The 18,961-nt window shown below is 37.4% G+C and overlaps 1 protein-coding gene across 1 annotated transcript in view; it reads left to right on the forward strand.

Moving 5' to 3' along the window:
• Positions 1–18,961, forward strand: part of ARHGAP10 (Rho GTPase activating protein 10) — a gene marked incomplete at both ends in the record, with an annotated part of 154,114 nt that overhangs the window by 49,423 nt on the left and 85,730 nt on the right. Inside the window, 4 exons of the mRNA XM_082482767.1 lie at positions 9,028–9,099; positions 12,293–12,394; positions 15,599–15,709; positions 17,851–17,955. Coding sequence (XP_082338893.1) covers positions 9,028–9,099; positions 12,293–12,394; positions 15,599–15,709; positions 17,851–17,955 — 390 coding nt within the window. The remainder of the gene's footprint in view (positions 1–9,027; positions 9,100–12,292; positions 12,395–15,598; positions 15,710–17,850; positions 17,956–18,961) is intronic.

The following is an 18,961-nucleotide window of genomic DNA, read 5'->3' on the forward strand; positions in this document are numbered from 1 at the left end:
CTTTTAACCTTCTATAGTTTGTTCCAGGACTTCTGAGTGTCAGAGTTGCTACGTCTGGTCTGTAACTTTCTTGGTTCCTGCTTTCTCCTCCTTTTCTCACTTTTAAGTTGCTGCTGTGTTTGCTCTTCTACCATCCTCTGGGACTTTGTTGCCTCTCTCTTTAGTTTGTTCTGCTGAGTTTCTCAACTACTCTAAAGCAAAGGCCCTACTGACTTGAATGCAGTTAATTCTTCAGCTTCGTACTGTAAGAATACATCTAATTGTTCATAAGCAATACTTACTGTCCTTAACATCCATTTTTTTCCTACTTTGTTAGATGGCTTGCTATAACTAACTGAGATTTTTTTCCTTTGTGAACATTATTAAAATCTGCCATTGTCTTACAGTCAATTGTTGGTTTAAGTCTCTTTCTAGCTAAATAATGGTTTTATAGCTTCCTTTCTTTCTGTTTTCTGAAATGCATATTAAGAACCCTTTTTCTTCTGGGTTTTCTTTACCCCTTGCCAAATAAAATGTGTTTTTGCCTTAGCCTTTCTAACTTTGTCCCTAAGTACTTGTGCATTTCCTTTTTACTCCAATGTGTTTCTCTTTAAGTAGGATTTGTGATACAATTATATTCACCTTTAGTATGTTTCCTGTAATTTCCCAAGGCAGTATAAACTCACTGTTTAACTTTGATACAGTCTCTTCTATTTGGTGCGACAGTTTTGCCACACTTCTATTCCTTTGGATATCTTCAGAGGGAAGATGCTACACAGTGGGGTTTTTTTTGAACACCCTCCCCCTGCCCCTCCCCTTTTTTTTCTTTTTTCAAAAAAGACAGACTGTTGTTCTTATGTCACAGGTATCTTTGCAGTCTTGGCCTCTCAAAAATCCTTTTGCATTCTTTGTCAGTTTTACCATGTTGTCAGAATCAAATTCAAAATAGCATCTCTCCCAATGCATTTTTCTGAAAGCAGAATTATTCCCAGCATATATCAAAAACATGAGAAACGGTTTCTCTATGGATTTTTAAAGAAATATCTCAGTGAAGTCACTATTTTATTCTTTCCTCTTCTTCTTCCCCTTTTAAAAAAAAAATAAAAAAAGAAAAATGAGAGGGAGAGATTTCCCAGTTGTGGTTTCCCAAGTTAAAATAAGTTGTTAAATTTCAAAGACACATGCTCAAAAGGTTAAAGGTAGAATTTAAATAATCTGTGCAAATATGTGCTTATACTTACCTCTTATCATGAAGTATTTAAATGCATGATTATTTGTTTCATAGGTTAAGCGCTCACTTAACACAAAGTGTTAATGAATAGCTTTCTATTACCTTTTGTTCAGTGACTCTTTGCATTTAGCTTACACCGTTCCTACTCTGCTGGAAGATGGTGGTATTAATTTTTCTGAGCTTTTCTTCAGTCCTCTGCACATGGATGTTTAAGGGTTCATAAATCTTAATCCATCTTCACAGCCATCTGAAGAAATCCCTGTGAAGGAGCAATCAGTTAACTCACTGATTTAGGGTAAAAAAAAAAAAAATCCAATAGTTTTGGATGTAAGATGCATTCAAGTTCTGTTCAATAAGAGTTCATGGCATTATATAGTACTCCATATGTTCAGATCCTGTTAAGTCCACTGACAGTGCAGACTGCTTGGTATATCTGCCAAGACAGTGGAAAAGACATAACTGGTCACCACTTCTTCTGAAAAATTAGGCTGCCAACAGCATATTGAATATCTCGGATGCAGAGACAGAGGCACAGATAAAATGGAATTTCTCAGGAACAGCATTTGACTACCTTAATCACAGAAGCTACATCCCTTTCTTCCTTCATGCAAATTGTCCAGTTTAATAAAACATTTTCCAGTTTTAGAAACAAGCAGAACAATTGCTGCTGTATCTCATTGCCCAGCCTTCACTTTTCCTCTGCGTGGCAGGAGACCAGAGGGCAATCATACAATTATCGGAATATGGAACACGAATGCTGAGTTAAGACTACTTCAGGCACGTTTCTTACATTTTGGTGATTCCTGACATTGAATGTTTGATTTATATATTTGTCTATTTTTGAATGTTCTATACAGTCTTCTGAAATTGTTTTGTGAGTTACATATGAACTTGTGCACATTAATCTATAAAATAAAGATGACTGTTGTCTATACAATAGGGAAAAAAAAAGTACAAAGCTGGTTCTGGTGGCATTCCTCCCACTTCTGAGTGAATAGGGCTGAAAAGTTCTGTTACCACTAGCTTCCTCTTTTAAATAATTTTGTAGTCTCACATTCATCTACATAATTCACTAGAGAATTTTCATTCTGTTATTTCATCAATGGGAAATGTTTGGAATTTGCATTATAAATCTGTCACCAGTTTGGATTTTGCTGGTTGTTAATAACACCACTGTTTCTTGTGGAGGACGGCTCTGACAATAATCGAGCAGTTCATTCTTGACTGAACACTGAAGCTGTTGTTCACTGTTGGATTCCTTGCCTTATAGTGACATCCTTTTGCTCGGTGATGAGCTTTGCCATGAACAAAGAAAATGGGCATTATACTATTTCCTTTCCTGAGCAGCCTTTTCGTTTTGTCAAGATCTTTATATGACTACTGATTTCAAAGCATGGACTGGAAATGATTCTGTGCTTGTACGAGAATAAGACCAATGTTCTAGTGTGTCCCACTGTTCAGCTCTTGCATATTGGGTTTGCTCCATCTCTGGAGGAGTTACCACAGCTTGCTCCACTTCGGGTGGGGAAAAGCTGATTAGTTGCTGTTTGTGAAACTGTCTCTCTCAATTTCTCTTCCTGTTATATTTATGACTTTGTAGTATTTTTCTCTTTTTAGTGGAACGTATTTCATAAGAATGAACTTACTCAAAAGCCAGTACTATTAAATAGCTTTTAGTAAGTAGTCTTTACTAAAAACTACTGTCTTAATTTAATTCTCCTTTTTAAAAAAAAAAAAAGAAGAAGAATTCATTGTTTGTATTGTTTGCTTATGATACCAATTAATTTTTGAGGCCAGAAGTTTCATGGCAGGTAGATCAATGCAAACAGTCTTTCAGAGCAGAGCACAGAATAGCAGGTAGGTCACAGGAGGCATTTTTAGCTATCTGTCCTTTAGATCAGTCATAAGCTTCCACTGAACAGGAAATAACCTTTGGCTAGAAGGTGGGACCCAGGAGTATATTCTCTGTAAGCCAAGGGTACTGCTTTTAAAAGAGCTAGAAAGTCTAAAGCACAGGAGTCTGCCTGCATCGCGGCACGTGGGGGAGTGAACTGATGGTCTAGGAAATTCCCCCTGGAACAGTTCGAGAAAGTTGGCATTGTCTCGCCAAACCCCAGGGGTAGTTTTCTGGAACACCTAAGACAAGGGTGATTTGTTTTGTTATAGGTGCCTGCTGGCATCTCAGAAATGTACAAAATATCTGGCTGTATCCAAGACAGATACTTTTTACCAGATGGCTTCCTCCACAGCAAATGGACCCAGAGGAATGGGTGTCACTTCTTTTTTACAGCTTCTGCACATGTGCAAAGATGCACAAGCATTAATGTCCTATGAGACCCTCTTAAAAATCCTTTAGTTTATAGACTCTAGTCCTTCTCTCAAACTCCCATGTTTGTAGTCCCAGTTTGTGGCTGAGGGTCTTTCATTATTTAAGGTTGTAAAGCTACAGAGAAAGCTGTAGAGCAGTGAGAAAATCCAGACACTTTTACAAGAAGAAAACTTGTATTTGAAAACAAACAAACGAGTTTTAGGTGTGGGTTGCACTGACTGCAATCATCAGTGTTCCAGTTAAATTCAAAACCAGTGCTGAGAAGTGGTTAGAGAGATATGTCATTCTATCTGCAGGGCATACTGGCAGGAGAGTTGGCTGTGCAACTAACTGGGAGCACATTCGTGTAACTGTAAAAGCAATTCGTGTTCTCATGGGAAAAGAAATAATAGAGGTTAAGGCTTTGCAAATAACATCTGATGTCCTCAGTAGTGGAGTTGTATCTGCAAAGTTACATGATTTCAGGGTTACAGGGTTTCAGGCATAGATCTTAATGCTTTGAGAAATTTCAGTAACAAATCACGACGTGAAACGGGAAAGCTTTTTGGAGGAAAAAACCAATTTTTATGTTTCCCTCTCCCCGAACATTGGAGGTATCAGAATCAACTTTTTTATTAGGCTGACTGTTACAATTTCTTAGGAAAAACACAGAAGAGCTATATTCTCTGTAAGCAAAAGTGCAGCTGTAGGTAGTAAATTTCTTTATTTAGGAGCAGTGTTAACAGCTTTGTTATTGAGTCACTGCTAGGTATGTCTTCCTTTCCGCTTCTCTGTTGCACTCAGTAGGGCAAAACTTCCTTCACAGATCTAGTTTCAGTGACACTTGCTCAGTTTCATGAGCTCTGCCCTACTGACTGGTGGCCTCCCTCTTTGCTTTGTCAAAAACAATCCTGTCCCTGCCTACGAATAAATCTTTCCAGTCAGAGCACTGGGAAACTTAAAACCCTCTTTTCTGTTCCAGTTCCTGGGATGAGAATTGGGAACTCGGCACTCCTGTGTCTCTGTGCAGCCTGCAGCAAGGTGTATGTTTATGGCTTTTTTTTTTTTCTTTTTCTTTTTTCCCCCTTAGTAAACCTGTTTTGTATGGGAGAATGCTTAGATTCAGAACGGGGCAGAGTCAGTGTATGTATTTACCTCACCACCAGAGCTGTTGATGAGCAGTGTGTAATTTCCAGTTCTTCCAGTAAAGGCTAAGGACATTTTTAGGATGAAAGCTGGGAGGCCACTGCTGCATTTGTCTAGTAAGTAAAACAAATTTTGATTGATTTCGGTTGGTGCAAGCCTTTTTAGCCACAGGGGCTGGACTGAGCTTCTGGTACAGCTCTTGTAGGTTGATACTCCTTTACAGCCCACACAAGCAGCCTTCCACCTCTGCAAGGCAAGCCTGGTTGTGCCTGCAAGGGGAGAGAACTTGGAGAGACTGCTCCTGTCTACTGCAGGAGGGTGAGAAAGCACGAAGAGCATTGAATGCTGTGGGATGGTGCTGTCTGTCAGGTTGCAGTGCATAGGAGGAGGTGTTTGGGGAAGTAGTTCCTCCCTAAACAGCTATGCTGCCACCTTTTCTGAGAAGGGAAGAAGTGACAGGCTAAATGGAGTCATCTTTGTGGACTGGCACTGACTGGTAAGTGACATGTTGGATCTTGTTGACTTGACTGATGAAGTAGCAAACAGCTGTAAATGCACTTGCTAAGGGATTTAGTCTGTGCCTTTGTAGACTTCTCTAGTAAATGTTGGTTTGGGCCCCTTGATCTACAACCTGTTACTTATTTCTTTTGAAGAATATGGAGCTGGAAAAGTCAGGATTATCACCATTCTGTACGACTTCTCTGCCTGAGCAGATGGAGTTTTACAAAGGCATCTGAAATTAGGAGGTGTACACAAAGCTGAAAGCCTACTTTAAGATGTTGTTGGAAATGTTGGATACAGCGATCTTCTGAGGTGATGATGGCAATGATGATTTTATTGCTCTATTGCCAGGTTTATGTTCAAGTTCAGCTAATTCTTTGACCTTTCCATAGGTGCAGCAAAAAGAACAGGAACAGCATAAGCAGTTTCAGACTGTGTGCCCGAGGCATGTGTGCACTTTGGGTTAAACATTTCTTAAAGCATTCCTTAGCCAGCTTTACGAATGTCAAAGTCTAAGATACTGTTACCTGAGACATTACATCTTTATATCGAGTCACTAATGCATCACACTTGCCATAGTTTGCCTGTCAGATTCTAAAATTGAGTACATATGCCATTCAGGTAGGTTTGGATACATCAGAGATATAAAGAAAAGAAAGGAATTTACTATTTAAAGGCCACCAAAAAATTCCAATCTGCCAGGGTTAGAGGAGTAGAGAGATGAAAATTAGTTTGAGTCAAGATAGAAGGTGAAAGAGGAAGGAACATGTAATTTGGTATCAATGAATAGTTAACTCAAATGACTAATACAACTTTTCTTCAAAATTTTGCATTTTAGCATAGTCTTAGTTAGTCCTAGTTCTTAAGGAAGGTGCAAGCGATAATGACAAATATTCAAGTGATCCTTAGCTTATTTCCTTATACTGGGAAAATTTTACTGGTTTTGTCTACTGATCTGTTATCCATGGTTTAAAAAAAAAAAGTGTTGTTTTGAGTTCCCAAGTTATAAATAAACTAAGTTAACAATGAGTAGCAGTGTAAATAATGTTTTTGTTCTATAAATAAGTATGCATCGTTTTGTAGCTTTTCATGACCAACACTGGATTCTAAGTACTGGAAAACAGTGCAGTTGCCTCTCTATTTAATCTATTATCATGCATATTTTATTTATGAACTACTTCTTTATTTCTGCCAATCAGAAGAACAGCTCTGTAATTCACTGTTGAATTTACCACTCACGTTTTGGTTGACAGTTTCCCTTTATACCCATATAAACTCACATACATGCTCATTTCAGTGAGGAGGAAATATTCCTCTTATATTTTTACACATGGGCCTGGTATGAAGCTCTATGAGAATGATCAAAGATCTACAAAATCTCACTTCACCAAGAAATACTCAAGAGCCCTGTTGTTTAACCCAGACACAGAAAGCAAAGGGGGTGACAAATCATAAATACCTGTATGGCAGGGAAAATTCTGCTGGAGAGGCATCTGTTAACAAAAATTTAAATTGCGCAAAATGAGAAATGTCTTTTCTGGAAGGAGAGACGGCTTGTTTCTCTTTTAGTGAAAGAGTTACTGACATATAATACCACTGGCAGCAGTAGAATCTATTTGTTGGCAGTCGCTGAGGGAACATCCCATTTTGATTTAAAGATTGTTTTATTCTTCATACAAATTCCTGTAGTGGTTCCCATGGTTAATGCTGCACAGGAGTGTAGCAGACCAAGTGATTTGCAGCCAGCCCTGCTTCTTTATGAAGTGCAGTCTTTTCTGTGTGCAGGGTTTGTCATATTGTTGTTGTTTTGGGTGGGTTTTTTTTGTTGTTGTTTTTTTGTTGGGTCCGTCCCCGTGTGTCCCCCCCCCCCCCCCCCCCCTTTCTGTTACATCAAGGTGCTGTGGTTTTGTTCGACTCAGGCTTCGTGTTCAGCATACATTCACTGCCTGCTGATCTTACATTTCACTCTTTTTGTGTAAAAGTTCAAACAACTAGTAAGCAACTTGTTGTTAGATATTTATTTTTAACCTTCTGACCATTGCAGTGCTCTTTTGCTACCTTTAGATGTTTTTAAATGATTCCACTAACTGTGATGCTCTTACCTCCTGGCAGCTAGCATCATCCTCACTGAGTTTTGCTCTGAGGCAGCCTCATAGCTTTCTCCCTCGCTTTGTCAGTATAGAGGAAACTGGCAGAAACAATTTTAACTTCCAAGTTTTCCAATATAGAAGAACTATTCTGTGATTTCTGCGAGCAGTTCTCCACTCTGACTTGTGAGAATCCTTGTTGTCAGCAAGGAGAGGTCCTTCAGTCCTCAGGTGCTTCTGCTGTGTCCAAGGAAACTGTTTCTGATGCTCGATCCAATTATAAATCCAAACTACTGTTTCCTTTCAGCCCCTAAGAATTTCTGGGAAAGTTCTGGGAACCTGAAAAAATTTGAAAGACCTGAGTATCCTAAAATTTTTTTTGACAAAATCAGGAAATGGATACATAAGGAAAAAGTTTGGGCCATGAGAACAAGTGCTCTGAAGTTAGGAAGTATCTGTTGTATGGATGACTGTGCAACATGCAGTTTGGCCCAGACTTGCCAGATATTTGGGTTTTCAGTTAGCTACATAGGTTAGCATGCTGCCCTGGCTGTTTAAAAATCTGGGTTGCTCTGGTTACAGTGAATTGGCAGGATGACTCCCGCAGTAATCCCTGCATGGCTCCGGGGCTGGGTGGGAGCAGACAGCACTGTTCAGATTTGTGTTGTGCCAGATCTCCAATATATCCCTCTTGTGTTTTATGATAAGAGCTTTTCAGAAGTGTTCCAGAAGGCTTGTTTAAGCCTGCAATGTTTTATCTAAAACTTTTCATATTTGAAGGGGGGAGGAGGGGTGGGCAAGAGAGAAGAGCTTCTGTTGTATCCAAGGTGGCCTTCCAGGGAGCTCTGACTGGACTCCTGGCAGCTCAGCCTGGTGACTGTGCTAAGCCCAGTCCTGGGCATAATTTATGCCGTGGGTCTGCCTTAGGACTGAGACCAAGAAGACAACACCTGCTTTTCCACACCTCTGCACTCTTGTGTGCTGCTGTTGTGTTTAAGAAGTTCCAACTTTTGCTGAAATTTCAAACTAGTTTTAAATTTAAAGTCTCGTTTGCACCAAACCCAACCCTGCTCGGTCTCCAGTGAAATTTCATGTGAACTAAAAACTGTGTTTGCTGGCCAGATCTAATAAGCTAGTTTTCTGTCTTATAATGATGTTTCCTTTTTCTTTCTCTTTAGTATGGCTATGAGGCCATTTATCTTAAGTGCATCGGTGGATGCTCACCCAGTCAACCAAACCTCTTGTTTTTTGACTTTACACCTCTTGATTTTTATAACTTAGGGTTTTCTTCATGTACTTAAGGGTAAATGCTTGGAAATATCAATGCCTAATCGCTTTAGCTGTGTGTTAAAAGATTATTATTTGCTACTCAGTAGCCTATTCTGCAGTTGTTTGTAGTGTTTCAGAAAAATGAAAATAATTTGTCCTGTGTCTCATTCTGGTGTTCAGCCGTTTGAGACCGTCAACCTGATCTGCAAGACCTGCACAAGTAAAGCAATTGCAGTTTTCCTGCAGCCTGTAAATTTCTGAAATTTCTGCATTTGTTTTAGATTTAATTTTCCTGACAGTGGATTGAAATAAGGGATAGAAATTTTGAAAGCTTGAATGAACTCAGAGATGTGATTTTTTTGGGGTTAGAACTTAAGACTTCTAACTTGCATGTTTCTCCTTTATTTTACCCAGGAGCTTGCTTGCTTTTTTTCTTTTTATTGCTGATGCTAAAATGACTTGTTGGTCTGGCTACAAAAACCTAACCCATGCTTTTTTTTCTTTAGGCACTCAGTGTTACTGAAACTCTGATCAAACCTTTGGAAAGATTTAGGAAAGAGCAGCTAGGAGCTGTAAAGGTTTGTCCCTCATTGCCTTTATGATAAGTTTGTTTAATTTCTCTACTTGGATTGCATTGCAGTAATGACATATATTTGGCAGAGAGATACTGTTTATATTTCATGTATTCTCCCCCCTTTTTTTCTTCTACTTTGAGAACTTGCTTCAGCAACAAATGGAAAGTATGTTTCGAGAAGAGACGAATGTGTCCTCTCCCTTCCTTCTGTCCTCCCTCTCCCTTATCTCTTGTGTCTGGAATAGGAGCAATCCTGCTAACAGCCTGCCCCCCTTCCTAATGGGTAACCCTGTTCTGCTTTGTATTTGCTTGCAGTTGCACAATCAAAGGCTGAAAAATATTAACTATCCCAAGGAGCTTGCTCATCCATATGCTTCTAACTGTATTTTTGCAACCTGCAAAGTGAAAATTGCCTTTATGTTTTGTTTGAATAAGTAACTCATTGCCTCTGCATGAGTGGAAAAAAAAATAGGGATGCAGAGGCTAAAGACAAGGCATCATTCAGTGTTGTGGTTTTTTTTTTTTTTTTTGTGAAAGTGTTCAGTAATTTTTTTTTTAAGATAGTCACCATGTTGTCTATATTTAAAAAAAAAGAAAACAACAGAGTAAACAATGTATTAAATACAGACTAGATACTTTTTGGATAAAAGTAATAAGGACAAGTTTGACATCTTTCTACCTGTCTACTTTCCTTCTTCCAGTAATAAATTTAAATGCTTATTCAAAAAAAAAAAAAGGAAAGAAAAGAAAACCCAGCTATTTAACACAGTTTTCTGTTGCAAAACTCAATTCGTACATTTTTAAACTACCACTCTGCAGATGTTTTTTGTAATTTCATGACTTCATCAGCAGTGATATTTAATAGCTAAGATAATGTTTCAGTTATGAGAGCGCAATACATTTTGACTTTAGTAGGAATGATTAACATGTTCTGAATATGATTTCAGTGTTCGTGAATGGAAAATGCTCTGTTGATCATAAATCATTACAGTTCAATAGTACAATGAGCTTTGTGTAATTTTATGGGCTTCTGAAAAGTACATCAGACGTCCAATCCAACACAATAAAAACTTCGTCTGTAATATAGGGAGTCTTCCAAGGCAAAAGAGAATTAGTTCTAAATGCAAGCTATTGTCATAGAACCAGCTGTAATGAATGCATTATTTCAACAGTATTTTGGGTGCTTAAGAACGTTGCCTTTTTTGGGGTGAGAACTCCTAATACTTTAAATTATCTCATGATCTTCACTCATTTCCTGGTCAGAATTCTGTCCCTGATGTTTCTAAGACGACAAGTTACTTTCAGACAGTCTACATCTTGTGTTATTTTTTTGGACGGATGTTTCTTCCCTTGTGTCCCTCCATACTATTTCTTTGAAATTGAAGCTCTTAGTTGTGATTTAGCCATTTTTTTTGGACAGAATTCTTGGTGAACTTGAATAGAAGAGTCTTGCGTAATTCTGTAACATTTAAGTAAAAACCTTCTAAAAATATTAAACTCTGAATATTCTTAACTGAATATTTATTCAATATAATCAAAGTACTGACATTGGAAATATAATATTGTTTAGCTCTGAAAAGCAAGTTAAGGCATCTTGTAGTGAAATGTATCTGGAACATTGTGTAGTATTTGCTTTAGAAAAAATTTACACTCTGCCATTACAAAATGAAAGTTGAATCTGCTGCCTCACATTTTCCTCTATCTTACATCCCCTGGTGATGAAATGGTCTGAATTAGGCTTAAGAAGAAAAGAAAAAGGAAAAAAGTTTAGCTCCATAGTGCTGGAAGCTGAGATCCTTATGGAATTGCCCCTTAGTAAAAGGTGTTGCTGCTCTAATCACAAACTACATGTGCGGAGTTTGTGGCTTTGCCTATTTTGAGGTCAATAGCACTCTTTCCCCACCCTGTCCCATCCCCCTTCCCTGCCCCCTCCCTCCCCCCCACTCCAGCAGCACTGAAATGCTGGCCAGATCAATGGAAACTTTGCTAATATAAAAACAAAGATTTCCCCCCACCCCTCTTTCTTCCTAATTTCCCATATGCTAGTATGTTATCTGTAATCGCAGTAATAGCATATGTGTATCTTAATGTTTCTCAGTTTGTAAGGAACATTGTAGCTGCTTTTTTAAAGGCAGTTCTTGGACTCATAAGGGAGAAAAAACCTTTCCTGAGAAGCAATTCTAAACAGCTTAGATCTCCTCTTTAACAGAATGCCGTCTTCAGAACCCAATTGTTCAGAGAACAGAAATATGTATGACATACTATATATGGTATTATTAAAAATGAAAGGTTAAGACAAAAGAAAAGAGCAAGTATCTGTAGAGTCAGTTCTTGAATATGTAATTTAATACTTGATTTTACTTATTTTAGATTATTTTCAAGTGCAATTAGTTACACTAAAAGTAGCTTCAAAATTGGTTGGTTGATTTTTATCAATACCGATTTCTATCTTGACACACAGAGTTAGGAAACTAGAACTGAGGAAACAAAAGGGTACTTTTAAAATGCCTTCTACTAAATTAAATACAAGAATTTGGATTTCCTAGAAACATTTAATGGCTGTCTGTCATCCAGTACATTGCTTTTGATGGTCAGAGAAATAGATTTGCGTGTGCAAATGATATTCAAATGTGTCTGTGGGAGTTTCTCTTTTGCTAGCATGATTTTGTTTTACAGAGATTTTTCTTTTTTTCTTTTTTTTTTTCCCATGGGTGCAACAGCAGTTTGGTAAAACCAGGAAATTCAGTACAGAGCTCTTTGAATGGCTTTAAAAATCAAGAAATCCTATGGAATATGAAGCTGTATTCACTTTGGGTTTTGAACTGTGGAACTGTTGGAACTTTTCCCCTGTCGATTATAGAAAGTTGATTTTTCAGTGAAACTGCTATTTCCTTTGAAGTCTCCTATTCAAAATCAAGATGATGTGGATGATGCAATAAATCAAGAAGAGGGTTTTTTTTTGCATTTTTAACTTAGAAGATGTAAGCATTTGTGTGATAACCTTCACCATAATTATGAAACAGGATTTAATTTCAAGTTAGCCTCTAAATTAATTTTAAAAATGGATTGGAAACGTACTTTTCCTCAGTTATTGGTGCTATGATAGGTTGTTTCTCTTTGTTTCTGATTAAGTAAAATTTTAAAAGAAGAACTATTTTTTTCTATATAAATGAATGTTACTTTGTTTCTGTGTCTAGGAGGAAAAGAAGAAGTTTGATAAAGAGACAGAGAAGAACTACAGTTTGTTAGAAAAACATTTGAATTTATCAGCTAAGAAGAAAGAGCTACAATTACAAGAGGTATTGTTGCCTCTCTTTTTTTATGCAAGCTAAAGGCTTTTGAATAGGTAAATACATTTTATGCAAATTCAAAACCAGCATTCATAGTGGTAAAAGAAGAATTTCTGTCAACTGGATAGGTTGGTGAGAAAATCGGTATTTGCTGAACTTAGTGGCATACCCCTACCATTTTCTGAATCGAGGGCCTTACTTGGCATGTGTGTATAAAGCACTGAACATTATGTTAATTTTCTTATATAATTTAGGGAATGGCAAAGTGCAAGTATGTTGTGAAAAACTCTGCATTTCTGAAGAGGCTTTACCATACATATAATTTGCATTGCAATGTATGTATTTACTAAGTGTTCTGTGTTAATGCTTAATGCAAAGTACAGCAAGACTTGTATTCCTGAAGGAAGTGCTTTTGTGCCATTTTTTTTTTCTTTTCTCATGTTTTGAAGATCTGTTCTTTTCAAGTAATGGTACAAAAAGTTTGTTGACGATTTATAACTTAGAAACAGATCTGTTTTGCCTGGCATTCCTTCTGTCCCTGTGGGTTTATTATCATCATCCTTATTTGTAATAGCTTTTATTTCTCAAGCAACAGCAAATAGTATGTGAGAAGACAACAGATAAATCTTGCAGAGACTTGCTGTAGGCAGAAGGATTTTTTTTTTCCAGAGAAATGTAATTATGTCAGAATTACTAATGCTTAGTCTATTAATACCCTGTATCATTAAACACTGAATGTTTTCCTCAGAGATAACTCTTCTCCCTGCTGTCTACCACGCCCCAAATGATCGATGCCATTTTTCGTAAAAAATGGTTAATGTAAATGGCAAGTAGCTAACTTAAGAACTCTAATTGTTCTCAAGTTTCAATAGGATGTTACTTCTCCATAGTGTATTTGCAGCACAGGCCCTCATGTGCACGAACAAGTGTCTTCTGGGGTGTTGAGTTGTCCTGGTGAAGTTAATGGGCATTGCTCATGTGTCAGGACCTGTACCTTTATCAAATTGATCAGCTGCCAAAGAACTTGATGCAAAAAACCCCCAAAGTATTAATTAGTATTAATTATGATCTCTTTACTTGATGACATTGAGAACCGTATTTCACAGTCTGAAATGGGACCTAACCTCAATGGAAAAGTAAAAAATTCCTGTATGAGGCATTTTGAAGCTGTGTCAAATTAGTTTGAAATTTTAAAGCATGTGTGAAGACTAGAATGAGCAAACATTTGTTGTAAATGTTCTTCAAAGTTGCATGAACAAAAATTCTGAAACTCTTCAGTCTGGCTCTTTCATTTGTGCATTTAATTTTGGAGTATAAATGTATAAGCGAGTTAAAAAAAAAAACGAAAAAAAAACCCAAAAGACTTGCAGTGTGTTGTCAGAGTGCTAAATAGGAAAAACTTGCTTGCACAAGCTTAGAAAATAGGTGCATATAATTGCATGGGAGCTTCATAATTTAGTGTTCTACATGGCTATTTGTGACAGTTTCTGACTGCAGTAAATAAAGTATGCAGGTATAAATTTCACAAAAATTTGATGAAAAAGATGCCATATGGGGGAGTGTTCCTTACATTAACATAGCCTTTGACTCTCTTAGTGGAGGGTTATTCCTGAAACGTCGCTGAGGCACACTGTGTGCCTTATTTCTGTATTTGTTTGGCAGTACACAAAGTACAATGTAACGGTGAGTGAACTTGCTGGATGCACAGGGAGGCTCATCCCTCAAAAACCTGAGGAGAGATGTGATAACTTATTTACAGGGGAATTGAGAGGAATTAGTAAAATAGCCATGTTGGGTATTGTATTCTTGGGGGAGGTGGGGAGGCAACCAAAACAATAAACAACTGAAAAACAAAGGAGAGAGAGAGAAACAGGCTTATGTGGAGCTTTGGTGTATGTAGGGCAGTCTTACTATCGATTAGCCAGATGTCCTAGTAGACCTGCTTCGTGGTCTTTTTCTATGGCTACCCTTTGGTACATGTATATATCATTAGAAGCTTTGCGGACAACTCAGAACAATTCCTATGTTGCATGGTTTATAGGATTCATCGAAATGGCTTGGCTTTTTGAAACACATTTTCTTTCTGATGTGCATATCAGTACTTGATTTTTTTAATGGCATGTTTTGTTGTGCCCCTTTAATTGCTGACAGATTTCTAGCTCAGAGCAGCAAAGCAAAGCACATCTTAAGGCAAAACTGCCTTAAAGCTAATTTGACTTATCCTCTTAAAGCACAGCAGTCACTGTTCTGTTTGAAGGATATAGTCTCAGCATTTGAGAGAGAGCGTATGATAGTAAGTCTGGTCCTTTGACCCAGCTCTTTCTCCATTCCCTTCTGTAATTTAGTGTAGAAGCATTTGGTATTATGTGGGCAAAGACTAAGTGTTAATCACGTGGAGTATCCCTTTGTAGCCTTTCTTTAATGTATTTTAATAAAGGTTTCTGTTACTCAGTTCTTGAAGTTTTATAGTTTAATGAGGGCACTTGTACCGTAATAACTTAATTAAAAAATACACGTACGCTTGAAAGTTAAATATTTATATATAGATGATTGGCTGTTCAACATCAATATGGTGTTGGCATTTTGACAAAACTGAGCTAAAAATCAGCTGCAGCTAATAAGGATGCATTTTTTAATATTTGATGCTCTGTGGAAACTTGTGAAGTGTCTTACCAATAAGTGAACTTTTTTATTGCTTTTCTTGACAGTCAGAGTGAGCACAGGTGTGGGATGGGTACAACAGCATTCTGCATATTTACAGCAGTTATTTGGGTTATAGAGTAAAGCTTACGGTACCAGCAATGTGGTTTTCAACAATAACATTTTTTTTCTTAGTTTGACTGAAGACATGACTTCCCCCTTCTCTAATGGAAGATGTTGCTAGCCCCCCCCCTCTCTCTTTGGGCAGGTACCTTTTCAATGCGATTAAAGAACCTGCTTTGATGTATTTGGCTTGGATTGCATAGAAAAGAAGCTTGAAGAGGTGTTATTTCTAAAAAATTTAGCCCTATGATTCAAAACAGCATATGTTATCTAGTAAAAGGGAATTGCTGCTGCCATTTAAAAGTAAATGAGTGAGCTGTGACGTAAAGGAACAAATCCCAATCTGGAAAAAACTATCTTATCACTTGCCACTTGTATGCTATACATGTGTCATTTTGAAGTTGTCTGCAAAATGTCTTTGAAACTTCATTAGCTGTATTCTGTGTGCAGGCAGATAACCAAGTGGAGCACAATAGAAAACACTTCTATGAGCTGTCCCTCGAGTATGTGTGCAAGTTGCAAGAGATACAGGAGCGGAAGAAATTTGAGTGTGTAGAACCTGTAAGTACCAGTGAATTCAGCCTACCCTGTCATTCATAAGGAACAGAGAAGGAGTGCAATTGGACAAAAGCCAAGGAGCTCTGTTTTCTGGGAAAATATGTACAATTGTGTGACTTAACAGAAGTTTAAAAACTGGTTACATCTGTGCAAATTGCTTGTACGGATACACTTAACTAGGCATCTCAAAGCTTACCTCAGTAATTACAGTTTATTTGGATCCATTGATGTTGATTTTCAGAAAATGTGTAAAGTTTTGTGTGGTACTGCAAAAACCTTGCTTTATGGTATGAGTTAGAACAGAGGATTCATGAAGATGATTTTGGGGTCAGACTTTTTGCATTTGTGTATTTGTTTGTTTTTTTTTTTTAAACATGGAAATGTTATTCCTGACTAGTGTAAAGAATTCGGTTTTCAATATGAAGGCTGCACTTAGAGGTCTGTTACTGAAGAAATGCAGATATAAATTAATTTAGAGGGTGCTGCTGGCTAAAAAGCTCATTATCAGGTAGTCTGATGTGTTTGATTTCAGTTGCAGTTGAATCTGTGCAGAAATCAAGGGGTTCTAGTGAATTTCAGTGAAAATCATACATGTACTGACCAGACTTCCTTAAATCTCTGAGAGGAGCTTACTTTAAACTTTTCTGAAATGTGTGTTAACTTTGTAGTATAAATGCAACTTTATGAAACAACAAGAGAACAGTAAGTGTAATACTGAGGTAAAGGGAGGCTGGATTGTAGAAGTGACTTACTTTCATTCATGCTCTGAAGTCTGTGTTTTGTTTGTGTTTTTATTCTGATACAATTATTTTAATGTGGTAATGAGAAAAGTCCCAAATGACCCTAATCAAAGTACTTGGTTGTTATCGAGTTAGTGAGCTGTATATTTTAATATAGCTTATTACTGTATGGAAAAACTGCTAAAATCCTTAAGTGGGAATCAGTTGCTTAAAATATCTTAGCATTGTTCAAGGAATGGGAAAATGTTTGTGGGGTTTTTTTTTGATTTTTTTTTTTTTTTTTTTGTTATCAATGTATTGGTGTGTTTTGTTTGCATGTGTGTTTTTTTTTTTAATTTTCTAGTTTTTAATATTTTTTTTTCAAATCTCAAATAGTTTTGGATTTAGTTCTTGTGTTTCAAACCATTTTAGTTCTTGTGTTTCAAACCATTTGAAGTTTCCTCAGAACCAGACTAAAGTCTTCAAATTAAGTTTTTGAAACACGTCCCTTTCTCTTTTCTGAAAGCTCCCTCTGGATGGGGCTGAACTTTGTTGCTCAATTTGTATTTGAAGTTTACACTAGAGTAGTAAACTCAAATTATTTAGTACCAAATTCTTATCCCCTTTCCCCTTCATAATACTTATAAATTTATGTGTTTTTTGCATTTTTGAAAATGGTTTATTCGCATATGACTTCAGACTTTATTAAATACGTTCTTCAGTTCGTTCTCTTTAATAAAGAGAGTGCTTTCCTGTGCTACTTGCTTCTTTCCAACTACCTGAACCAAACAGGAGAAATAAGCGGTATTGCATCTCACCCTGTTTCCAACAGAGTAATAGCTCGTTTTTTCTTTTAAGTTGAAACACTGAAATCAGAAACTGCAATGTGGATCATCTGCTGGTTCTGATAAAGGGTCAGATCTGCATACAAAAAGCAGTGATGGGTAAAATCGCTGGAGGGAAAGTTTCCTTCTTCGAACAAAACAGTTGACTCTGTTATGAAAGTCATCTCAACATGGTCATTAGCAAGGAGGGGAATGACCAGGCAAATGGTCACTAAAAGTCAGAATGATCATTACCTTCTTGTGCACGAATATTTTATTGCAGACATCATTGGTATCAGAGCAGCTGTAGGAAAACATTACACAGTAAAGTTTTGGAGGTAGGCAATGCATATTGCCTATGGTCAGTTTTAAAGTAGAGGTCAGTTGTGAAATTCCAGAGACAGGACCACCCAAAAACATCTATATACATAGCTGATCATTTGGATCTAAATAGTTATTCATAAATTGTAGGTGTTAGTGGAAATTTGTTTAAAAATAATCATTTTGTCATCTCTGATCTTTCTGAAAAGGGCTATGTGCCGCAATCATATTCTGGTAAATGGATATTTTCATTCTAACAAGTCTTTTGTTTGTATTTCAGGTGCTATCATTTTTCCAGGGTTTGTTCACTTTCTATCATCAGGGATATGAACTTGCTAAAGACTTCAATCACTACAAAATGGCCCTGCAGATAAATATACAAAATGTAAGTTGAGATTGTTACCTATGCCTTTTCTAATTCTTTGAGTAAAATAGCCAATTTAAGTTACTGTATATCGGTATCCGTATGGCCAGTACTTTTCCTCCGTGTTAGTGCGTTGCCTGTGAACTTTGGGGATGTAGTGCCATCTCCTGGCTAACCAACCACATCACTGAACACAGCGCCGCTAATTCCAAGGAGTTTGTCATTTCTAATACTACTCTAAAAATCAAACACCAAGCAAAAGGCCCCCGCTCCTTTTTCCAGTTTTGGTTTGTTTTTTTTTTTTTTATGGAGACATAACACAAGGATTAACATGAGAGAGTTTAAAATCGAATGAAATCTGTTAAAATGTATACAACACCGGAGAAGTCAAAGGAGAGGTAATGAAATGCCAAGGTTCTCAGTGTTTTAGGTGTGTTTGAAATCAAGTATGTCATGTCTGGGGATCATTGCCTGATAGGGCTATATTATCCATAACTAAGAAAAGGAAAGAAAACCATCTGGGATTGTCAGCATTTTTTTTTTTTTTGGCATGTCTGCCGGCAGTGTGACTTGGAGTTTCTGTTTGTCTTGAAGCAGCTCCTTTCAGGCAAGAGCATCCCTGTTGGTTTGGGGTGCAGAACTGGTGTGAGCACTCAGTGTATTTGACAAAACGATGTGTTCCTTTAAGGGCAGGCTAACCAGTTAGCCCACCACTAGTTAGTGTACCCACACACAAAATTGCCCAGTGTGATCTGCTCAGGACTGGGAGAGCAGGAAGCACCGTGACAGACTGAAGCAGTGGGACTGACAGAGTCAGTAGTCAGATGGCCTATTTGCTTCCTTGAGATTTATTGAAGAATAAAACTCGCTCAGAGGAACTTGGATGTGCCAGAGGCCTGTTGGTAGGGAACAAACTGTGCACCTTCCTGTGAACCAGCAATTCATGATGGTGTGTCTGTTTTGTTGATCTCTAAGGGCACCTGGAATTAAGACACAAAACCTACTTCTCAGAGGTTGCATTCTATTT

This window comes from Vanellus vanellus (genome assembly GCF_965231255.1).
Source record: "Vanellus vanellus genome assembly, chromosome: 4".
In the NCBI taxonomy this organism is placed as follows: domain Eukaryota; kingdom Metazoa; phylum Chordata; class Aves; order Charadriiformes; family Charadriidae; genus Vanellus; species Vanellus vanellus.